Genomic DNA, 21026 nt, shown 5'->3' with positions numbered 1-21026 from the left:
GACAATTTCAAAGAAAAATAAATGTGGTCAAGAACTTGTAGAAAAAAGTTATGATTATAATGAAAGAACTGACCGTTTTAATAAACAATACTTCAGCAACTTGATCTGAGAAACTAAATTTTTGGGTATTCCTTTTCAAGCTTATGAAAGCAGTCAGATCAGCCCAAATAGAAAACTATAGAAAAATGTGGTGAAGTCAGGTTCAGAATTTGAAAATTATCAGTGTGAGCTCTCTCTTGCTCACATGCTGTCTCTCATTCTCAGATTCTTTCTTTCACATGAGGAGTAACAGAACACATACTATAAAAAAAACCCTCAACAACTTTTGTATGGCCTATTTACCTATACAGTTGCATTTTTTCAAAAGGAATGATTAGCCATTCTTGTACTCCAAAAGAAGAAGATTCTGTAGTGGCAATAAATTAGTTTTCTGTGACTGTGAATTTAGCAGCTTTTTATGACACCCTATTTTCCAAAATGCATCCTAAATCAAGTTTTATTTAAGTCTTACCTTTAAATTCAAGCCCAGATGTTGGTCTTCTGTCAAAGAAAAACAGATCTTTCAGTCAATTAAAAATTATTTTAAGTCCATAAACTGTAAGGGTTCACAAGGATATGTATGCACACATATTATACATGCAAATAAATGTAAGAAAGTCCTCCCCAAACCACAGATTAGATCACTAACTTTCCATTCTCTCTTTCACGGTGTATCAGGACACTGATGTGAGACCTCACTTTACCTCACACTGGATAGATGCAAGTGTAGAAGAAACGAAGCTGTATTGTTGGCTTCCGTTGTAAGTTCAGAATTTGACTGAAGAACAAATGAAATATTTTCATTGATTTTACTGGACTTGAATCCTGTTGCATCTCTGAACAAAGCAATTGTAATTCTGACAGCTTTCAAGACCTGCAGCACTTACTATGTAGAAAAGGGATTAGAAACAGTGTATATATCCTGTATTTTTTCAGTTTAATGCCTCACTTCTCAAATGATTTTATCAAAGCAACCCATTCTTTCTGAATATTGTTCTCTATAAAACTTTTCAAATTACTCCACCAAACTAATACTGAAAAAATGCTGGGATCCAACATACAGAAAATTTAGAGACACAATTTTTTTCAAAATTGACTCCGTTTTGCTTCCTCTTTCCTATCCACTAGCTACAGAGTGCTACCATCCTCTGTAAAAACTGCATTTTCCAGCTCTGAAATGAATTCTTATTTCCTTTTCCCGATTTTAAAATAAAAGACAAGATAATTATGCAAGAAAACTTCTATACAAGTACATTGGTCTTGGTCTATTGTTATAATTATTTTCTCCACAATATTTTATTGTTACAAGAAAATAGCCCAATGACAGGTCCAGTAATAACCCAAATGTCCCTAATCTAATGAAATTACTTATTTAAAAAAAATTATTTGTGAAGCTTAACAATTCAGATCTTAGGGTGATAGCCTGAGACTGATGATCATGCTTATTTCTCTATTTTGAAGAAACGTCCTCTCTGACCTGATGTACAATTTTAAGGCCCAGACCTTAAAAGACAGCAATAATGATACAAATTCTGTAGAAAGGATAAACAACACTACTATCACACCATCTGATTATTAAAAAACTCAAAAAGTTTTTGCTACTGTTTTTCAGGCATGCCATTTTTTCACACAAGTAAAATTACTGATGAAAAATGTCTTCCTCTATCTCTAGCTTTCTTTTTTTAACATTGCTAGTTTCTATAGTTTCTGCTTTTTTTCCTTTTTTTTTTTTTTACACAGTAACACTCCAATAGGTTCTAGAGTACAAAAGTGACTGCTTCTGGCACATATATCAACAAAAATAGCAACAAAAATAGTAGAGAATGACTGTACTTGACAAGACAGAGTTCACAAAACTTTCCTCCCTGCCCCCTCATTTTACAGTGGCTGACAGCTCGTTCCACAGTGAATATAGACCAATCTTTCCTCTTTATGCAGGTTTTTAATTTTCTGTAACTATTAGAAATTGCGAAGTATTTAGTAGCATTTCTTTAATTGCCCTTTTAAAAAAGGAATATAACATTACAATATAGTATTAAATTTATTTATTAAAAAGTTATTTTTCCCAATGGAAATGGTATGGCATTTTGTCTTAAAGTAAATTTACTTACCTTCTATTTGCACACTTGACTTATCCACCACCACCTGACACTCAGTTTCATGGGAAGAAACCCCCTTCTTGTCAGCATTAGGAACAGGAGATGGTGGAAACTGTTCCTATGTAAAAATAAGACAAACCTCTCTAAATCATGAGAGCACTGTTAAAATAGCCCATGTACCTTGATATCTGTATGAAACATTTAGTGTATTAACGTCCCTGTCACATTTAGAATTGTTCACTAATATTTTAAGATAATAAATGATAAGATTTACTTCTTCTCTTGTTGTTGTTTTCTTGGGGGTTTTTTGTGTTTTTTTTTTGTGGTGGTAGTGGTGTTGTTTAGGACTTTATGTAAATAAAATCTAGCTTTACAATGATCAACAGGAGGTTAGCAAGTATGATAGTGATTAGTTCAAGGGCAAGTATTCTCTTGTTCGGTTACAGGAGTCCATGAAATTATTCTGTCTGCTTGTTTGCTGTGGCATACCTAATCTTGATCTTAATAAAAGATCAACCATTTATCTACTATATCACAGCAGTGAGGGATTAATTAACCATTTTTAACATTATCCTTGCTGGCTTTCCCACTGATCACATACCAGCGTTCCACATATTCTACTCACACCCCTTTTTTTTTTTTGTTCCGTCCCCTTCCCTCCTCTTACCAGCTACTGTTTCTTCACCTTGTGGTGTTTTTTGATTTCTTTCACATTTTGGGATTCGTGATGTACATTATAAGACTGATATAATGTACATTATATGACTGATAAGTCAGTCTACTTTACTAGTGCTGGGTTTTTTTGAAGAGGCATTTTTTAAGAGATCTTTCATTGCCTTTTTCCTACTCAGGTACTTCTTTGTGTTTGTTAAATTTTTGTATCATTTTTGATTTAACTTTAAATGTGCCTTAGGAGTATTAAGTTCATTGCTGGTTGAGACAATCCAAAATTATAGCATACAAAAATCTCCTGGTCTTCAAGACAAGGTTAATTTATTTTGTTCAATTCTGAATCTCCCTATAGGTCTGTGCTCATTAGCACAATCCTGAACCATTAACTAAGCCTTCACCATTTAACAGTAAAGTTACTAGTGCTTTTAACAAATCATCTACTATGTAAGTACCATGCTCAATATAAGTTACTGGACATTTTACAAGACTAAATTACGCATGATGATTATATACAATACCAGTGCGCTCCTAATAACCAGAGGCAGAGACTCTGACAACCAACAAACCTACCTAACTCATGTAAGAGTAAATGAATCACAAAAGTTAGCATGAAATAAATATTGAATAAACATCTGAAGAGTAAGAAGAGAATACAAAGTATCCAAAATATTAACGTGCATTAACATATTACAAGATGGTAAAGGAACTAATGCATTTAAAAATCCTACCTTTTTAGTTTTGCGGGGAACAGCATACATAGCTTTGGTGCTAAAGCTTCCTTCCCTTTTCTCATTACTCTGACAGCTGGACTCTGCCTCTTTTTCATCATCTGAAAGATATGTATCCATGTCCTCATCTTCACCATAATTGCCTGGTATTTCCAAGGACTGTAGAGGAGATCTGTCACAACCATCAAGTCTCCAGTTAGATCTGCAAAAAAGCAATTTAATGCCTGTTTCAGCACTGCTTACTCTTCAAAAAACCCTACACTAGTAAAGTAGAACCATCAGTCTAACAATGTACACAAGTCCAAAGAGGCAGCTATCTAAGCTTCCGTTAGCTGCAAACAAGGAATGTAGTCTATGTATGCTCTAAACCAGACAATTAACACTGGTACTACCTTTTCCTCTCTATCTTAAAAAGACAGATTAGAGATAGAAGGTTCCTAATTCTACCAAAAAGACAATTTGAAATAATCATTTTAGCACAAAGGAAGTATCTTACATGTAATTCAGGTGATTCCTCAGTTCATCATATTTTGTAAAATTGATCATCATTTGACAGAAATAGTGCTTTACTTATGACTGTTGTACAATCCAAATCTGCCTCTCTGAAGATTGTATGTGTGACACCACTTTACAAGAAATGGAATAAGGATTGTTAGACACTTCAAACTCAATTTATGATGCGGTAAGAAAAAAGTAAGTAGTTGTAACAGCAGGAGTTGCTGTCACTCTTTGGTAAAATTGATCATTGACAGATTCCATTGCTAATGTAAGGTATCAAACCAGAAAGTATACACACACTACCCTATTCTGAGCTCTGTGACTGTTGCATATGGCTCAAAACATTCTTGTTCCAAGTAGGTTGAATCACTTTCAGAAAGTGATCGCTGCCGAGGCTGAGGAATAGCAACAGTGCGCCCTGTTAGTGCTGTTGCAAGGATAGCTGCTGCTAGAGCAGACCTGGAAGAAAACAGAAAAATGCAATGAAGCAATTCTGATGCTTTCTCTGTGCTCCACATTTTATATCTTTTCCGATGCAAAATGTCTTCACTATTTAAGCAAAGCAAAATGTTCACAGTTAACAAGCATAAATACCACTGAATGCTATGGGACTGGTTATAAACTATTACCTCCCAAAGTAAAGCACAAAATGGGGCAAGCTATTGTAATGCAGCTATCCAAGAGTAAGGTACAATACCTATTGGTTTTCCCAAATCACATGCATGAAAATTATGGAATATACTGAGTTACTTTCCCAAAATTCACATTAATAATTTACAGTATTTAGCATTCACTTTAGCCATAACAATACTACCTGGTGTTGTACTGAAAACTTGTTCCATATCCTGCTATTTTGTCTCCATTTTTCCCTACTCTGAACCTTTTACTGATGACTCTGAAGTTGTTAATAAATGTTGGCATACTGCAAACCAGGACAAGCATACATAAACAAAAGTGCCTATTTGTGGGATGCTATGGAGTACAGAGAAGGATATGATGAAAAGGAAAAACAAGTAGTAATTAAGATTAAAGCAGTGAAATGCTGAGAACTGTAAAATGAATGACAAGAACTAGAGGCCAAAAAGGAAGAAGAAATTAACTAGAATTAAGTAGGAATGTTACAGACACTAGGAAGATCATGGAAAACAACCAGAATTGAACTAAATGCAGAGAAAACATAGAATAAAAACTGTAAAAACTACAACTTTAAAGAAAAATAATCTGCCTTTTTCCAAGCCAGTGTGGTTTTACATGCCAATTTTTTAAGTCCCTGGTACGGTAGCAAGGTTTAATTTATGTTTTTCTAATGGGCTAATATTTCCTGACTCACAGCACTAGTGCTGTGCAGTCCTACACACTACTGTAGCAGCCAAATTAAAAATTACACTAACTTTAAAGAGTCCATTCGTCTTTAATTGACTCAGATAAGTTACATGTTCATAATGGTCACTGTCTTGAATATTTACGATGCTTAGGAGTGGGGAAAAAAGTTGAGAGTAGGAAACTGCCCCCCTTAAAAATATATTATTTTTATGAAAAGTTTTATGTAAATATTGCAGGGACATGCAAATCTTCTAATCAGGCTTTTCTAGTATGCTACAATACTTGATGAAGCAGGGAAAAAACAATCAAAACATCAGAACATACCTGGGCCTTTCTGGAGAAGGGTTTGGACTACGAGGGGGAGGGGTGCGGGGAACTGCAGGTTTAGGAGCTATGGTAGCAGCAGGGACCAGGCCATGAGCTATATGTTTCTAAATGATTTAAAATAAAATTAGTTGACAATGACTTTAAGGATTACAGTGAAAAAAAACACAGAACTGAATGTGCACAAAAACTAACTATGCAAAATAATATAAAAAGGAAGAACAACTACATGCAATTAATGTAAACAGAAGACTTGAAATGGCATTTCATTCCCCTTAAAATCAGAACCCCGCATAAAGCTGGCAAGTTCATTTAACATTTATGAACAGCTGCTCTTGAAGGTTAGAAATGTAATTTACATGAGACCCATGAATGTATGTTTTCTATCCACTATATAACAATTTGCAAAACCAGAATTTTAACTTACCATTTCTTCCTATATATATACAAGAAAAACAGGACTAGAAAATAACTTTTTTCAAAATATCTGAATGCTGCTTCAGAGTAACAATATTGGTCCCCCTCTTCTAGAGTTTGTCAATCCTCAGTCATAGCAGCATGAGATGGAAAAAAAACCCCCTACCACTAAGTCTTGCAGTCAAAGGTTCAACCTTAGTTTAAAAAAAACCAAAACAAAATGAATACATTTTAATCGGAAAACACAGTAATTTTTTTTAAAAATAGGATAATATTAAATACCAGCTCAGAAAAACTGGGACCAGAGTTCCTACAAAAAGTACTGTGAAGGGAACCATATACTGGTTGAGGTTGGAAGGGAGCTCTGGAGATTGTCTAGTCAAAGTTCCTGCTCAAAGCTGGGTCAACTACGAGAGGATGGCTTGGGATCCTGTCCAGTCATGTCTTATGTATCTCCAACCTGGTCCAGTGCTGAACCACCTCACAGTATTTTATTATTATATTTAAGTTGAATTGTCTGTGTTTGAGTTTGTGGTCACTACCTCTTGTCCTCTCTCTAGGCATCAGAAAATACTATGCCATAATAAAGTCCATCGCCTTCGGACAGATGTTACTTTTTTATGGAGTGAAACAGGCTAAGTTCCTGCTATTTCTGCTACAGATCTTTCTTCCCCCAATTATTCTTTAATTCACTTCTCCAACAGGAGAATGAAGATGCAAACTGGGAAATATTTCTTGTTTTGCACAAAGGAACATCAAATGATTAAATGGTGCATTAAAAGATTCTCTTTTTACTCAGTTTTGAAACTGCACTGCTCCCTAATTCTGCATGTCTGTCTGGCATACACCATTTCATTTACTACAGGCTGTTGACTGTAGATACGACTATGACTGACCCTACTATGACTACCAAGGAACACAGCTAAAGCCGAAGTCATTCCACGGTAAAAGTGTAACAACAACATAAGATAAATACTTCCATTCTAGTAATAAAAAATAATTCAGTTAGTTCAAGTGATTCGGCCAAATTGGGCCAAGAGACACTTCCGAGGCAAAATCCAAGAAGCGGGTATTTGCTTTGTTCAGTGTGCTGTCTATGCGGGGATCGCTCCTTCTAACATGCACACACCCCAGGCACACGGCAGATTACAATATAAGGTTGCACAGTCATATGCATATTCATTTATTCATATTCATCATTTTCCCTAGAAAAGGTGTGGTTATGCAAACTGTTTCTTAGAACTCGCTATTATCATTACACGGAGCGCAGGCCCAGGGCTCCCTGGTGGCCGCCCTGAGGAAGGCTCAGTGGGCATTTGATGAAGGCTGAACGTCTTCCTCGCTCTGCACTTTTCACCCTTCTTTCCTAGGCATGTGCAGTCTCTTACTAGCTGTTCCAGCATTTTCTTCACTGGATCTAGCAAGTTTCTGTTCCCTATCTTTTGCCAAGTTACTCAGCCAGCTCTACATTGGTTACAATGTATCTTATTCTAGCCTCAGTATACCCAAGCATGCCTAAGTACAATGATTTTAACCCTTTCACAAGTACGTTGGAAGAGAACACCCGCACAACTGCTGACAACCCTACAGCCTTTGGCTGCTCTGAGCCTTCGATCAGAAGGCTTTATCAGTTCACTTTACAGCACTGAACGTGTTCTTCGAGGATCGCCTCGGCAAGCGCTGGGAGCGAGCGCGCTGCACTGCCAGCCCTGGCCAGCGCCCAGAGCTTCCCGGAGGGGAGGGCGCGAATCCCCCGCCCCGCCGAAGCTCGGCGTTTCTAAAGAAGCCGGGCAGGCCCGGGTCTGAGGGAAAGGAACGCACCAGCCCCCGGACACCATTTTGTCTTTGCTGCTTAGGTTTCATTTTTCTCCCCGATTTTCACTTCAAACTGCTCAGTGATCACCGGCATCAGCCGCGGGGCACAGCCGCCTGCCCCGGGGACCGCCCCTCCTCCCACTCGCGCACAGAACCCTGCTGTCCCCACTCACGAGAACGGAGCCCCACGCTAGGCGGAGCGATACTCACGAAGGGGCCCCTCCGACCTCTCCTGAACAGGAACGCCATCGGGACGGGACGGCTCCAACCACTGCCTCTACGGCCGCTTCCTCGTCGCGTCGGTCGCCTCTCGCTCCGCGATTCCCCGGTAACAGCGCCCCGGCGGATTTGCTGCGAGCTCGCACTTCTCCAATCAGCACGCGCCTTACTCAGCCCCCGCTCGGCCGTAGCGACCTGCCCGTGGCGGGGCCCGCCCGCTTCCCCTTCCTCATTCGCTCGCGGCCCGCGGAGCTCTCGCTCCCGATTCGCGGCCAGCGCTGTCGCTCTGTTGTCTCCTGCCGGCCGCGCCTCTGGGCGGCTCAGCGCGGGAGCGGCCGCGGCCCGTGAGGCCTCTCCTCGCCCCTCAGAGTGGGCCGCGCTCTGCGAGTGGTTCGGTGTGCGTGTCTGTGTGTTTGCGGTGGTACCGGCTTGTCTGTGGTGCTTGTCCTCAAATCATGCCTTAGTCTCCCAATTCCCCTTAAAGTCAGAACACCGCGTAAAGCTGGCAAACCTGAAAATAATCTCTCCAAGCAACTACCTTTTAATAATCCGTCTGGAGACTTCGGCCAGCTGAGGGATGGAGGTGCCTCTGGAGTTGGCTTTGCAATTCAAGAAGATTTTCTCCCAGCAAGAGTGGATGAAGGCACGGAAAAGGCAATGTGTGTTTTCTCACCATCTATGTGTTTTAATTCTGGCGTTTTTCAGATTGAGTGGTAAAGCTGAAACTGGAATTTGCAAGCCAGCAGCCTGTATTAAAGTGAACGGAGTTGCTGGCCGATTTTGATATGCTCACCTTAACTGTAAGGACGCTTGAGGAAGGAGATAGTGTCTCTTCCAGAATATTATATCCTAAATTTAGGATTAAAATGTATAAGCTTGGAACAGGCTTGTAAAATGTGTTGCTATTTTTCCACAGTTCTTTCTAAGGTGTAACTGCTACTGAAGGAGGGTTTTAAAGGAGGTCTGATGACAACAAAAGTGAACTTTCCTGTAACAGCAGGATCTATAGTTGTCCCTTACGGGCACGTGATTGGAAATGAGAAGTGGAGAGGCTCAGAGGTAGCCCAAAGGCTACAAGGTAAGTACAAGCAAATTGGAAGAGGAAAAGCAAGTCAGGCAAAACATTCCCCTCTATTGCCCAGTAACGTTAAGAATGGCTGGAATATGCTTTACTCTGTGCCTGACTGGTCCCATATGTGTGGTACAGACTATGTTAGCAGGCTGAAAGATCCCGTTTGTTTGCCGTGTATTTATGCGATCCGCTCAGTTTTCATAGTTGCAGAGCAGTGTTGGGAAGCAGCAGAATCTGCTATTGTGGGCTTTGTTCTCCACTGAACTCCCTTGAATTTACACGTATACTCTGCTACTGTCTTGCTGGCACAACGAACTAAATTATGATGATCCCTTCAGAAAAGCATGTGATATTTTTGTTCAAGTCCAGAGTTCACTGAGCAGCTCTAGTAATTTTAAATCTCTAGATTGGAACTGCTATTAATTGGCATTACTAAAGACATGACACAGTAGTTCAGACTGCTTGTAATAGATTTACTTGAAGGGAAAAAAGGCTTTTTATAAAGTTCATTATGAAGTCACTAGAATTATTGACACTTTAGGAAGGTTGTGCTGTGAAGCAATTATTACTATATTTTTAACTACTGTATTTTTTCTTCTAACAATCTCACCTTAAGGGAAAGTTAGACTCATCTTTGAAGGTGGCTTGGGACTGGTGGACTTTCATCTTTCAAACAGAACTTGCATTCTATTTATTTCTGAAGCAGATTTGGTTGCAGGGGATGAATTCAAACGAAGATTGGTTAGGTTTAGAAAGGTAAGTGCTATATAAAGAGAAAAGGAAAAGTTTCCACTTGGTATTTGTTTATTCCACGCTTCTGAAGACATTCTTCTTGTGTTTTTTTTCAATTCCAGTGGAGCTGAACTTTTGGGATAATTTTCACCTGAAAATTGAAAAATTCTGCAGCTGTGTGATAATGCTGTATTAAACCTCAGTCCTGCTGCTGCAACTTATGTTCTTCCTCTGATTTGCTATTAGGCAGCTCATACTTGAAAGAATTTCTCTCTGTTACATTGCATCAGCTTGTCATTAACAAGGTTTTTTCTCATTTTTTTTTCCTTTCAATACAGGCCAGCAGTCTTAGGGGAATTGTAATTGTAGAGAAAACCCAAATCAGTGATCAGTACTACTTAGGAGTACAAAAATTTGTTGTACTTGAACTTGGAATAGTGTTGCTTCCTGTGGCAAATCAAGGAGAAGCTTCTCAGCTTATTATTCAACTAGTAAGTTTCTGTGTTATATTAATATCTGGGATGTATAGGAAAGTAGGTAGATCTCATCAATGATCACTCATTTCGGAGAGAATACAGAGGATCTTAAAGGAACACAGTATCATTTGAATGTAAGGAATAAATCTTCTGCAACAGTGATATGATTTCCAGTTCAGTGGAAAGAAGGCTCATTTGGGAACAAAGAAAAAAGATTGACATTTGCCCAATGCTACCTAGTGGCACCTCAGTACCAGATTAGATTTAAAAAATCCAGGATCATATTCTTCAATGTCAAAACCAACTTGAGATTTTGCTTTCTCTAAGGCTAGGGAAACTGTTTTTAAATTGTTTCTTTTTACCCTTTCTCTGACTGCATTAAAAAGGTGACAAAAATAATTGTTTTCATTTGTTGTTGCTATTATGAAATGGTTTGTTTCCTAGTAAGATTTTGTCAAACTGCATCCAATAAGGGAGCACACCTAAGGAGGGAGCTTGTTTTTAAAACTCCCTAGTGATTGCATTGAACTGTTTTGAGATGAAGCTATTTTAAACCCTGGAAGCAGCACTCTGGCAGAGGCGCTGGGTGTCGCTGACAGCTCTCTTTGGCTCCAGGTGCGAGAGCAGAGCAGGGATCACGGCGCTAACCCCTTCCTTCGCAAGCAGCGTGCTCAGCTGGCAGAACCGGCAGTGCTCCAGGCAGTGCAGCAGATACCCGGAGTTGGGAAAACCAAAGCTCTGCTTTTACTGCAACGGTTTGGAAGCATCCACCGGCTTTGTAACGTATCCATCAATGAGCTTGAGGAAGTAGTTGGACAAACAGTAGCACAACAAATTTATACTTTTTTACGTTCCTGACGCGCATGTGCAGTGGTCTTTTGCAAAACTTGGGTTTTTTCTTCTGAATCATAAAATTTTGGGTTTAGTAATCACATATTATAATTTCCATAATCATGGCTAGCAGCAACTGGTGGATGTTGACTAATTGTTTAGACTCTGATGCTTCTTTTTTACATCTGCTCTGTTCATATAGATTAAGCTGTGAAAATTGCCTTGGAGAGAAGGCTGTAAAGTATTTTGCATCTATCTGGAACAAAAAACCTAAGAAAGCTGTCTTTTTCAGCATCTGTGTTAAAAAATGGAAGAGCAATATGCTTGCTTACTTTGGTCTTCCAGAACACCATATGAATATGTGCATAGTAACTTCTCAGTAACTGGAAATATGTTACATGCTTTTAAAAAGTTAGCATATACTACTTTACAGTAACATCTTTGATTTGTAACCTTTTGGAGTTCCTTTGGAAAGTCCTACTGCAATACAGGTTTGACTTTACACTAATTTATGTCTCTCGTTACCCCTCCAGTTCACAGGATGTTATCAAATTTATTCCCATCTGATATCCAAAATCTTTGTTAATTCATGTTGTCCTTTTGAATATAGGTTGGGCTACTAATAATAAATTGCAAAATACTTGGATATATTAATTATAACTTCTAATATGTTGATTATACTATCAATTATACTACAATATACACTATGAAGGAAATAATAGGGGAAGCTTTGAACAGAATTCATACTACTCTTCCAGTATTAATATTTTGAAAATTTATTTGTGAAGAGGATTGGTTTTCCTGGCAGTTTCCATTTTTTAAAAGTTATATTCTTATCCTCTTTTCTAAGGGTAGAATTGCCTTTTTCCTTGGGGAGGTGTGTGAAAAGCATCTTTCATACCACTTGGGAGTTTGGATCACAGCACGAAAGCAGCTCAGTAGGATTTTCAACTCCCTTTTGTGGGAGCCTTGGCACCTCTGTAAGTCATCTCTTACACTGGTTAGCATGGACAGCCGATAGACCTGTTTTTTATATTGATTCTGTCCTTGGGATGAAAATTTGTCTGTAACTTAGATAGTTATTTCATTTAGTGAATAATAAACATCAGAATTTCCAAAAGTACAGAAAAAGATACTGCTTTTTTTTCAGGCAACTAGGGAGTACTTAAGCTTCTTTATACATGGGTTAGCTTAGATTTTATTCCCTCTTCTCTCAAATTTTGTCAGTTTGCTATGAAGACTGGATTTCATGTCTAAAGCCATGTGGCTATTATGTTGCAAGACAAACACCTTTTTCCTATGACAAACGGCCATCTGCTCAGTGCATTAGAGTTCAGTTGAAGCAGTAACAATTACCATTAATGGAGTTAGAGGCTGAACTACTTATCTACTGCTAACCTTTCTTTTTAGGGCTTTACAGCAACATTATACATCCTTGTGGGTAGGACTTGTTACAAAAATTCCTGTGGTCTGAGCAAGATACAAGGCACACACTCATTTCACTGCAAGTTAAGTTAGCTGTTGGCTACTACTCAGTGTTGAATAAATCTTTTGTTAGCTGTCAGAAAACTAAGAGTATTTCTATATATACTAAGAGTATTTGTCCAAATTTTTACTTGAATTGAGGGGTGTGTTTTAAAAAGCCAAACTTTCCTCAAGGGCAAGTGAGTGTGATGATGGGAAGGGAAAGACAGTTAATCAGGAGCTAAGAGGGAAAGTAGTTCCAGGAAGACTATCATAGTGGGTTAAGAGAAGTGAAGAGTTGGAAGGGTGATTAGTGTTACTTTGCTAAAGGTTTTGTTACTTCGATAGCAATTTCAGCACACATGTGAAGTCAATCTCATCTGTCTGGAATACTGTATGGCAGGGGTGTGCAGATCAGTATCTGACTGCTGCTGCTTGTGTGTGTAAAAACACTACTACCACTACACATAAAAAGTAACTACTAAGGATAGGCAAGTCACAAGTAATTTACAACTTATTTTTTATGCAACCTTTATAGGGAAACTAGAAATATGTTTATACTCTTTGTAAGGCAGTTGGTTTTAAACTCTTAAGTTTAGATTGCACAATACAGGAACTTCTCTTTGAAGTTTCTTAGATCTGCGTAAGCAACATTACAGAAACAAACACATGGTCTGGCAACAGTAAATAGCTAAAACCTGTAAATTACACTTTATCCTCCAACCTGCAGCAGAATCAAAAAGCTACTACTAAATGACAGCATTGAATTTTTATTCATAAATAAGGGTCATCAAGATATTTACACCTACTACACAAGAAACTAAAAATAAATGACAACTTTAAAGTTTACACCAAGATGCAAATTTTTGTTTAAAGTATCTATCTCTCTACTCTGTAGATAGCAATGTTAACTAACACTAAAGTGTTAGCAATTTTCAATTAATTTCAAGAAATAGAAGATTCTCAAAGAAATGCTCACCAGTTATTTTTTGTCCCCCTCCCTACTATAGATAGAGCTTGCTCGTGAATTGTTTCAAGGGTGGAAGGATTTTTTTGTTGCATGATGTGATAGTAAATAAATATTCTGCCACTTAGCACAAGCACTTCTTTTTTCATATTTTAAAGCATCACTGCAATTTATGTGCCTTTGAATCAATATATTATAATATGTCCATTTTGAGATTTGTTTCACAGCTATCCATTTTATCAAGGCTAGTGAGGTACAAGTCTTAAGGTAAGTAGGTTAAATAATGTTTGGAATAAAGCCTGTTTTTAACAACTGAATCTGCAGACATTTAAAATGTAACCTAAATCAGAAAAAGAAAAGAGTAAAAGCCTTTTGGAGTTCAAAAGGTATTTTAAATTTTAAGCCTTCTAATTCTCTTCCAAAATTAAATTACCTATTCAGTAGACTACACCTAGTACTCTGAGGAAGCATCTCTGTATAAAAACACAACCCTGTGACGCTGCCCCTTGGCACAAGACTAGTTTCTCGGAATAACATTATTCCCTCTCACCTGTGGTTAGTTAAGATAATTCTTTAAAGTAGTGTTAAGTGATTTATTATTGACCCTAAAGTTTAAGGGCAAAATCATTCTTTAATGTGTCCCCTATTGTTTTGCATTCAGCATCAAGTTTGTAATAAATAACTCCCATCTAGCATAGTTATAAAAATCAGTCATAACTGTATTTTGAAATTCCAAAGAGTCCAGTCCTCATTGTCGGCAATTCTATAATCTACATCTAGTTATTGCATATATCCCAAACCACTTCATTCTAACCTTCAAATACTTAAGTTTTACAGTTTCTGCCAGCTTCTGACCTTCTCATGTGGCTCAATGCACAGCAAATGAAGTCAACAGTATTTATCTGAGTTTATACATATGCATATGAAGATAAAATTGATCAATATTTTCATATACATTTTAAACAAAAGTCACGTTAACAGATCCTTCTGAAAGATTCAGTACAATGAACTTTCTGTATTCAAAAGTGTGAAGGGAGAAAGCTTCTTCTTAATCTGAGAACTTCCAGCCACAGCTGAAGGAAGGCAGAGTGTACTTGCAGCTTTCTGTCTATTTTTAGTTCCCCAACTTAGAAAAGGGAGTTTTAGTGGAGCTTTCTTGGTCTGATCAATTTTATCCTCGTCCATGGCTAAACAGATTAAGGAGTATGTCTTCTGCATTCCCATAGAGTAAGTTGCACTCTTGCTATGCTGTAGGAAAAAAGAGAAGCATTGTAAGAATCAGTCATCCAAAATGGGTCAAAATTTTGACAATAACAAAAGGTTACTACTGTGCAAATAGTTTTCCAGGGCAGACTGCAGCAAGCTTTCTGTGCTAATGACATTACTAACTGAGCACAAGGCCCTTCAGAGTGCTGTGATCCTGGTATTTTGCACATGTAGACTCAAGGGTACACTCTGCAAAGCATAAAGGAACTTGTGAATCTTTTCATGGATTGTTAAACATTTACTGGCTTCTAGCATAACTATTTATACACACACTAACCTCCCTACATAGCTCAAGTATGTAGTTCTTGCACAAATCTGAAGGGGAGTCCTTTTGCCACCTTTGGACAGGTTCTATGTTGATCACAACTATAAGAGCTCTTGTGTGACATTCTCTTGGAATACCTGAAAGGCACAGCCTTCTCTTTCTTATCTTAGCTTTGCCCTGAAGGAATTTGATTCTATTCTAGCCTATTCTTTCCAGTTGCAACTTGGAATGGCAGAGGTGTAATTCCTTATTTTCAATACGGAAAATCAATTTAAACAAAACAAGAAAACCTAACAGCAGCAAGGGCACCTTAATAGCTTCTAAGGCAACACTACTCGAGTGTCTAAGCTGGCCAGGGAATGTTAAAAGCATGGAGTGGATTTAGCTGAGCTACAGGTTCTTCCACACAACTAGTAAGTTATATAGAGCTTAATATTTTTTAATCTTGTGATGACTTTCCCTTAGTCTACAGCTTCTATAGTAGCTTAGTAACTGACTAGACAGTTAAAAATCCACCAAAAAATACATACATTAATCCATGATCTAATACAAAAGTCATAGATCATTTAGAATAACAATGCACAGAAATAAACATGTGGTCTTGGATTTTCTATTTCATTCCATTATTGTTTAATTGTGGTTTTTTCAATGCTAAACAGGGTAGTGCCTTCATCCTCTGGGACAAGTTAGGGGAAATAAACTATGTCTTCAATTTTATCATGCAATTAATCTAAGTAACTCCACTACAAAAAAGCCCACCACCCAACCATTCTTATGCAGACAGACTACTTTAGCTTGCTAGGTCGCAATGGTTTAAACAGATGGTTTAAAAGTGAACACGTGTCTGAAGGCTTTAAATATTCACAGGTTGAGTGGGATATCTGACTACATGGAAGTAAACATTAATCAGGAACTGAATGCAGGCAAGTGAAAAAACTCTCGCATATCAAATCTGCAAAACATATTTCCCTCATTACATACCAAAGATGCCGCTGTATCCTGGCAACTAATAACATCAAACTCTATGGGCTGCTTTCCCACACTTTTTAATTTTTCCAGCACCTCATTCACACCAAGCCACTTGCAATCCATGCCACCAATTGAAACAATGTAGTCACCTTCTTTTAGGCCTGCTGACTGTCAAAAAATTGGGCAAAGGTTATTATCTGGAATTATAAAGACACGTGAAATGTTTTTGTCATCATACAGTATCTGCCCCAAAGGCATTTCACTCTTAGATGCTACAAGCCCATTCTCTAGCCACACATGCACAACTTTCCCAGGTACACAAATTACCTTTTGAGTTACCATTGAAGTGATTCTGGTATTCTCAAGTGTTGGCTGTTTTTATGTTCTTTTCACTTTTCTTCTTAAGTAAATGAACCCTATGCTATGCTATTGTCCCCTACAGGACACTGCATTTTCTGCAGTGTTTTACTCTTTTCTCATTATTTTTATTTGTACTTCTGTGGATACTTCTGCCTTTTCTATAGCTAAACTGCTCATTACTACATGCTGCTTTATCCCTTTGGATTTTCCCCAAAAGAACAACATTACAAGCCAATAAAATGTTCTTGCCCCTCTTTCCTTAGGCAGACGCTACACCTTGCATTCCCTTCCCGATCCTTATTCTTGTTGCTACTTTTTAAAGCATTTATCCCTTCTAACTTCCTGAATAAGACAGGAAGTAACATTTGCTTTTATTATTTGTGACTTTTTAAGAATGAACAGAGAAAGAAATCAACTCTGTTTCATGTAATGTCAGGGATATGATTACTTCAACAATCTACAGCATATATAGCACTGAAAATGCATTCAGATTCTATGAATTGACTATACTAATATATAGAACTCAATAAATGCTCCAGACACGAGTATGAACAAGCGAAAGGTACATTTTAATGCTAGAGTCTGCAGAGAAATTGTTAATATCACACCAATATACTTACTGCTGCAGAACAAACTGGATCAAGACAATAAACCTGTACTGGTGAACCTCCTTTTAGACTGAATCCAAGCTCTCCTACTTCATTGTGAAGGCGAATGGTACGTGGAGCCGTCCATCTCTGCTTGGCTGAGAACACTGTCAGTGGGCCCTGGAGGTAACACAACAGCAGGCATATTATGGTTTACTGTCACTTACAAGCAAGCATTTCTGGTTTTGTAAGTCATAATGCTTTAAGCTCATCTAGTGTAGATTTTTACTCAGGTTAACTTCCAGCTAATTCCCCTGAAGTACTAAATCCTATTTCTTGACTGTTCAATTGCTACTTCAAACAGAGTGGGATAAAGGCAACCGCCAAGTTGTTCCAGGATCTCTATTACAGTGTGCAGAATCTTTTGGCTGCATAGGCTCTAAGGTCCTACATTACTCCATTTCAGAGGAGATAAACTAATTCATGAAACATTGTATATTCTGATCCTAACCATAACTCCCAGTTCCTTTTGCTCACTGACACATAGACACCTGAAAGACTGGCTGTGTCACACACAAGTCACATGTTCTCCATGCCTGTCTCCACATACTATGTATTTCTCCCCCCTTTTAAGTTGTGTGCAATTATCTATTGAGACTTCATGGGACTTTTATGAAGGTTTTCAAGACTGAATACCGTGCAAGCCATATAGAAATGGCACTTTTATTCTTTGCTGCTCTTGACTTATACCTCTAAAGCTAAGGGTGATTTCTCCAATAACTTCTGAAAAAAACCCAGTTACTACGGGATAATTTTTTCAGGCTATAATACCTGTGTCCCTTCCCTCATGTTAAGAGTGAATTTATAGTTGCTATCAAAATGGCAGAGGTTGGTCAGCATTAGTATGTTACATACCAGCTTGTGAAAGAAGTCTTTAACTTTCACCTTGGAAAACTGAGGAGCAATTGTTCCTACTTTATGTTCTGTTTTAGCTAAAACAAAAAGAAAACAAAGTTAAAATTAAGTATTAGTTAAGAGACATAGAAATTTATTTTTCTTGCATTCCAAGCTAGATAGGAATTTGTCCTGAATTCTTCCTAGACTGTGGAAAAATTAATTTTGGTGGGAATTTGTCAGACAGATATCAGAACTGCCTTAAAAATATTTTCAGAGCTCACAGTATCAATACAGAAAACTTTTAAAAAATCCATCTGAACAAAGCTGTGCTATTCCCATCGTTAATTTATTTCTCTTTGAGAAGTTTTTAAAACCAGCACTCATAATTTCCTACTGCTTCCAAACAGGAAAAAGTGTATGAACTGGATTAAGGTAGAAAAAAAAAAATAGCAGTCAAATTGAGTTAACAATCCAGACTAATACAAGAGTTGGGCTCAAGAAACAGTTACTACCATTTTTCCCCCATATAATTTTAACTTTTAAAGTTTCCCCATTTTCCCTAGGTCACAAGATAGTCACCAAAAAAAGCTGGATTCTAACTAACCACCATTGTTACCTACGCCAAAAAACAGTGTTGCTTGAGACAGGAACACTGTAAAACAGTTCTAACAAAATATATTGATCAAAATATATTGATCTGTGATTGAGGAAACGTAAGAAATCTGAACTCTACAAATGTACAGTATATGCTTACACATTATTTATGTGTGGAAACATATTATATATGTATTCATATATATAAATTAAAGGCATATTCCCATGAAAGCATATTCACGTATGGTTAGACAGCCTTTATTTCTGGCTGTGTACACTTACGGAGTATATCTGGAGCCTGGGTTAGACTTAGAAAATCATCTTCTGTCTCTTGCTGAGCATATTTGAGAAGTGAACGCTTATGTGCAGCTGTCAGAACCTCCTGAAGAACCTCAATGTTTCGAAGCTTTTTGCATAGCCCACAGACTCTTAGAGCTTCTTCATGGTAAACAATGGCTTTGCGTAAATGTGCTTTCCCTGAAAACATTAGAAACCATTGGTTGTCATCCACAGACAATAAATACAAGGTAATTTTCAAATTGCAGCTAGTAGCTGTGTGAAACTTGCAGTTACCTAATTGTTTTCTCTGAACTTTGTCCTTTAAAACAGCAAGAACCATCAGCCCTTCAGGCACACAGTCATACAGCTGGGACAAAGCTTTCTCCTGCTGATCTTTGTCATCGCTGGGCTGCACTGTAATAATGGATAAAAAACATTAACCATACACATCTCTTTGTCTCCTGTTCCTTTACATGTATTATTGTGTAGTTATTACTACATTCTCTCCCAATGCAGTATAATACTTATATATGTGTATATAAATATATAAATTTTAGTTTTGGTTTGATCATCTACAATATGCAAGTAATACTTACATGCCAGAACATATTGATAAAATCTGAACTATTTAGTAGCATATAATGGATATAACTTTTCTTTTGTTTCTGTAAAAGTTAGTTTATTGAACTTTCACATTTTTCTCAAAAAACAAAAAGAGCATGGCCTCTTTTGAATGGAGAAAATGACCACAAGTTAACATATATTGAAGCACCAAAGTTCTTGTCTCCAAGACTTATCCACAGACCAAATTATAGCTGTTGGTGCATTTATTATTTTTATTTATATGAACATATAAAGAAGTATGGTTCTTACATTCATGGTCACACAGAATGGTGGCAATGAAGTAATGTGCCAGAGCTTTGTAATGGTCTGACTTTATTTGTGCCAGCTTAGACCAGGAATAGGGAATATTCTCTTTCACTGGTTCCTGATTCATTGCAATGTTAACCAGCATGTAAACCTCTCCCACCTAAAATAAAGCACATAATTGAAGTATGAGAACTTTAATACTAGGTATTAGGAACTCAAGTAAGGGATATAACATTCAGGCTTAAGATAATTTCATGTGCAATCACATCAAAGAAGGAAAAAAATATGGTTAGCATGGGTTGGAAATAAGTTTGGAAAAAAATTTGAAATGTCATCTCAGATTTTTCCCTCACAAGAAACGTAAATCAATTTTGTAGAAGAACAGATGGACTAAGTCAGTCAATCTATATGGCTTCATAATTAAATAAAAACACCATATAATAAACAGGTCTTAATTTACAAATATATCTCATTAATTCAGTTGAAAAAAAGGGTGAAGCATAATCAAACAGTAGATTTGTGCTTCACTTTGAAACTGTGGAGTCATACATAGCCTTAGGTTTGTGTGGTCTAGTTAAAACTGGGATGTTATCCTTTATACAGAGGAAATAAAATAGTTTTTCAAGCAGTGAATGCTGCTTTAATGGATCAAACTACTCCAACTGACAGAATCAAAAGATCTTTCCCCTGCAGCTGATCAATCCTACAGAAATGTCAGGGTGGCTTTACGGGGTTGCTATGAAAGGGTTTGCCTGTTTTTCTAGTATGGAACTACTTATGTATCTGCTACTCTGAAATAACTGAGAAAGCATAGGAATATCTTTGTGGCATACCTCTTTTTTGATACATAACTCAGTCAAGTATTAACACTACCTTCTGGGGCAAGCCTAGCTGCCCATTTTCTGGCAAGTCCCAAGATAGCTCTGCAGGTACCAATTTGACTGTCATCATCCTTGCCTCAGTAACAATTTAGTTATTCTTTCAGATTAAGCTTTTTAGGTTTGCATCCCTTTCAGCTACTGGGAAGCAAGACAGGTTGTGTTCAATACTTAACAGGGAACCACACAAACAACCCTGGCCTTTTATATGTACTTCTGGGGATGAAAACAGTACTGTTTGAAAGACCAACATAAAAAACTTGTAAAAAACCTTCAGCAAGTTCACTGCCTGAGTGTTTCAAGATATTTCTGTTAAACTCCATGAATTATGAATTAAATAAATTGTAACAACTCTAAAATAATATTTAAATTTCATCTATTCACG

At 37.5% G+C, this 21026-nt stretch overlaps 3 protein-coding genes across 12 annotated transcripts in view; 1 reads left to right on the top strand and 2 right to left on the bottom strand.

The window, feature by feature from the left end:
- Positions 1-8264, bottom strand: part of CEP89 (centrosomal protein 89) — a 45257-nt gene extending 36993 nt beyond the window's left edge. For 5 of the 8 annotated variants that reach the window (XM_010396459.4, XM_019284188.3, XM_019284189.3 and 2 more), the window contains exons 1-6: positions 8126-8263; positions 5684-5790; positions 4340-4495; positions 3539-3740; positions 2151-2256; positions 512-540 (exon numbers count right to left, since the gene is read on the bottom strand). In XM_010396459.4, the coding sequence (XP_010394761.3) occupies positions 512-540; positions 2151-2256; positions 3539-3740; positions 4340-4495; positions 5684-5790; positions 8126-8164 (639 nt within the window). In that variant the 5' untranslated portion in view covers positions 8165-8263. Of the gene's footprint in view, positions 1-511; positions 541-2150; positions 2257-3538; positions 3741-4034; positions 4496-5683; positions 5791-8125 lie in introns of those variants that run through there. The other 3 variants (XM_019284185.3, XM_019284187.3, XM_010396460.4) reach the window with 3 other exon arrangements.
- Positions 8265-8414: 150 nt separating this feature from the next.
- FAAP24 (FA core complex associated protein 24) lies at positions 8415-12365 on the top strand. Of its 2 annotated transcripts, none has more exons than XM_010396458.4 (5): positions 8415-8788; positions 9051-9212; positions 9823-9962; positions 10277-10429; positions 11030-12365. In XM_010396458.4, the coding sequence occupies exons 2-5, from the start codon at positions 9101-9103 to the stop codon at positions 11270-11272; spliced, it is 648 nt and encodes a 215-aa protein (XP_010394760.2). In that variant the 5' UTR covers positions 8415-8788; positions 9051-9100; the 3' UTR covers positions 11273-12365. The 2 variants fall into 2 exon arrangements, with proteins under 2 accessions (XP_010394760.2, XP_010394759.2); XM_010396457.4 differs by having other exon boundaries at positions 8415-8793.
- Positions 12366-13463: 1098 nt separating this feature from the next.
- Positions 13464-21026, bottom strand: part of RHPN2 (rhophilin Rho GTPase binding protein 2) — a 34610-nt gene continuing 27047 nt past the window's right edge. For both annotated transcript variants that reach the window (XM_039558122.1, XM_039558121.1), the window contains exons 9-15: positions 19767-19923; positions 19188-19307; positions 18897-19091; positions 18039-18115; positions 17157-17303; positions 16189-16344; positions 13464-14924 (exon numbers count right to left, since the gene is read on the bottom strand). In XM_039558122.1, the coding sequence (XP_039414056.1) occupies positions 14673-14924; positions 16189-16344; positions 17157-17303; positions 18039-18115; positions 18897-19091; positions 19188-19307; positions 19767-19923 (1104 nt within the window). In that variant the 3' untranslated portion in view covers positions 13464-14672. The remainder of the gene's footprint in view (positions 14925-16188; positions 16345-17156; positions 17304-18038; positions 18116-18896; positions 19092-19187; positions 19308-19766; positions 19924-21026) is intronic.

Source organism: Corvus cornix, chromosome 11 (genome assembly GCF_000738735.6).
Source record: "Corvus cornix cornix isolate S_Up_H32 chromosome 11, ASM73873v5, whole genome shotgun sequence".
Classification (NCBI taxonomy): Eukaryota; Metazoa; Chordata; class Aves; order Passeriformes; family Corvidae; genus Corvus; species Corvus cornix.
Note: the sequence above shows the minus strand (reverse complement) of the source record. Positions and strands in the feature narration are given on the sequence as shown.

What these genes read in the sequence shown, in the direction of transcription:
- FAAP24 (XM_010396458.4), top strand. Translation starts at nt 9,101, where the DNA reads ATGACAACAAAAGTGAACTTTCCTGTAACAGCAGGATCTATAGTTGTC. An exon ending in GGTAGCCCAAAGGCTACAAG is followed by an intron (nt 9,213 to 9,822) that starts GTAAGTACAAGC and finishes TCTCACCTTAAG; the next exon opens with GGAAAGTTAGACTCATCTTT. An exon ending in GATTGGTTAGGTTTAGAAAG is followed by an intron (nt 9,963 to 10,276) that starts GTAAGTGCTATA and finishes CTTTCAATACAG; the next exon opens with GCCAGCAGTCTTAGGGGAAT.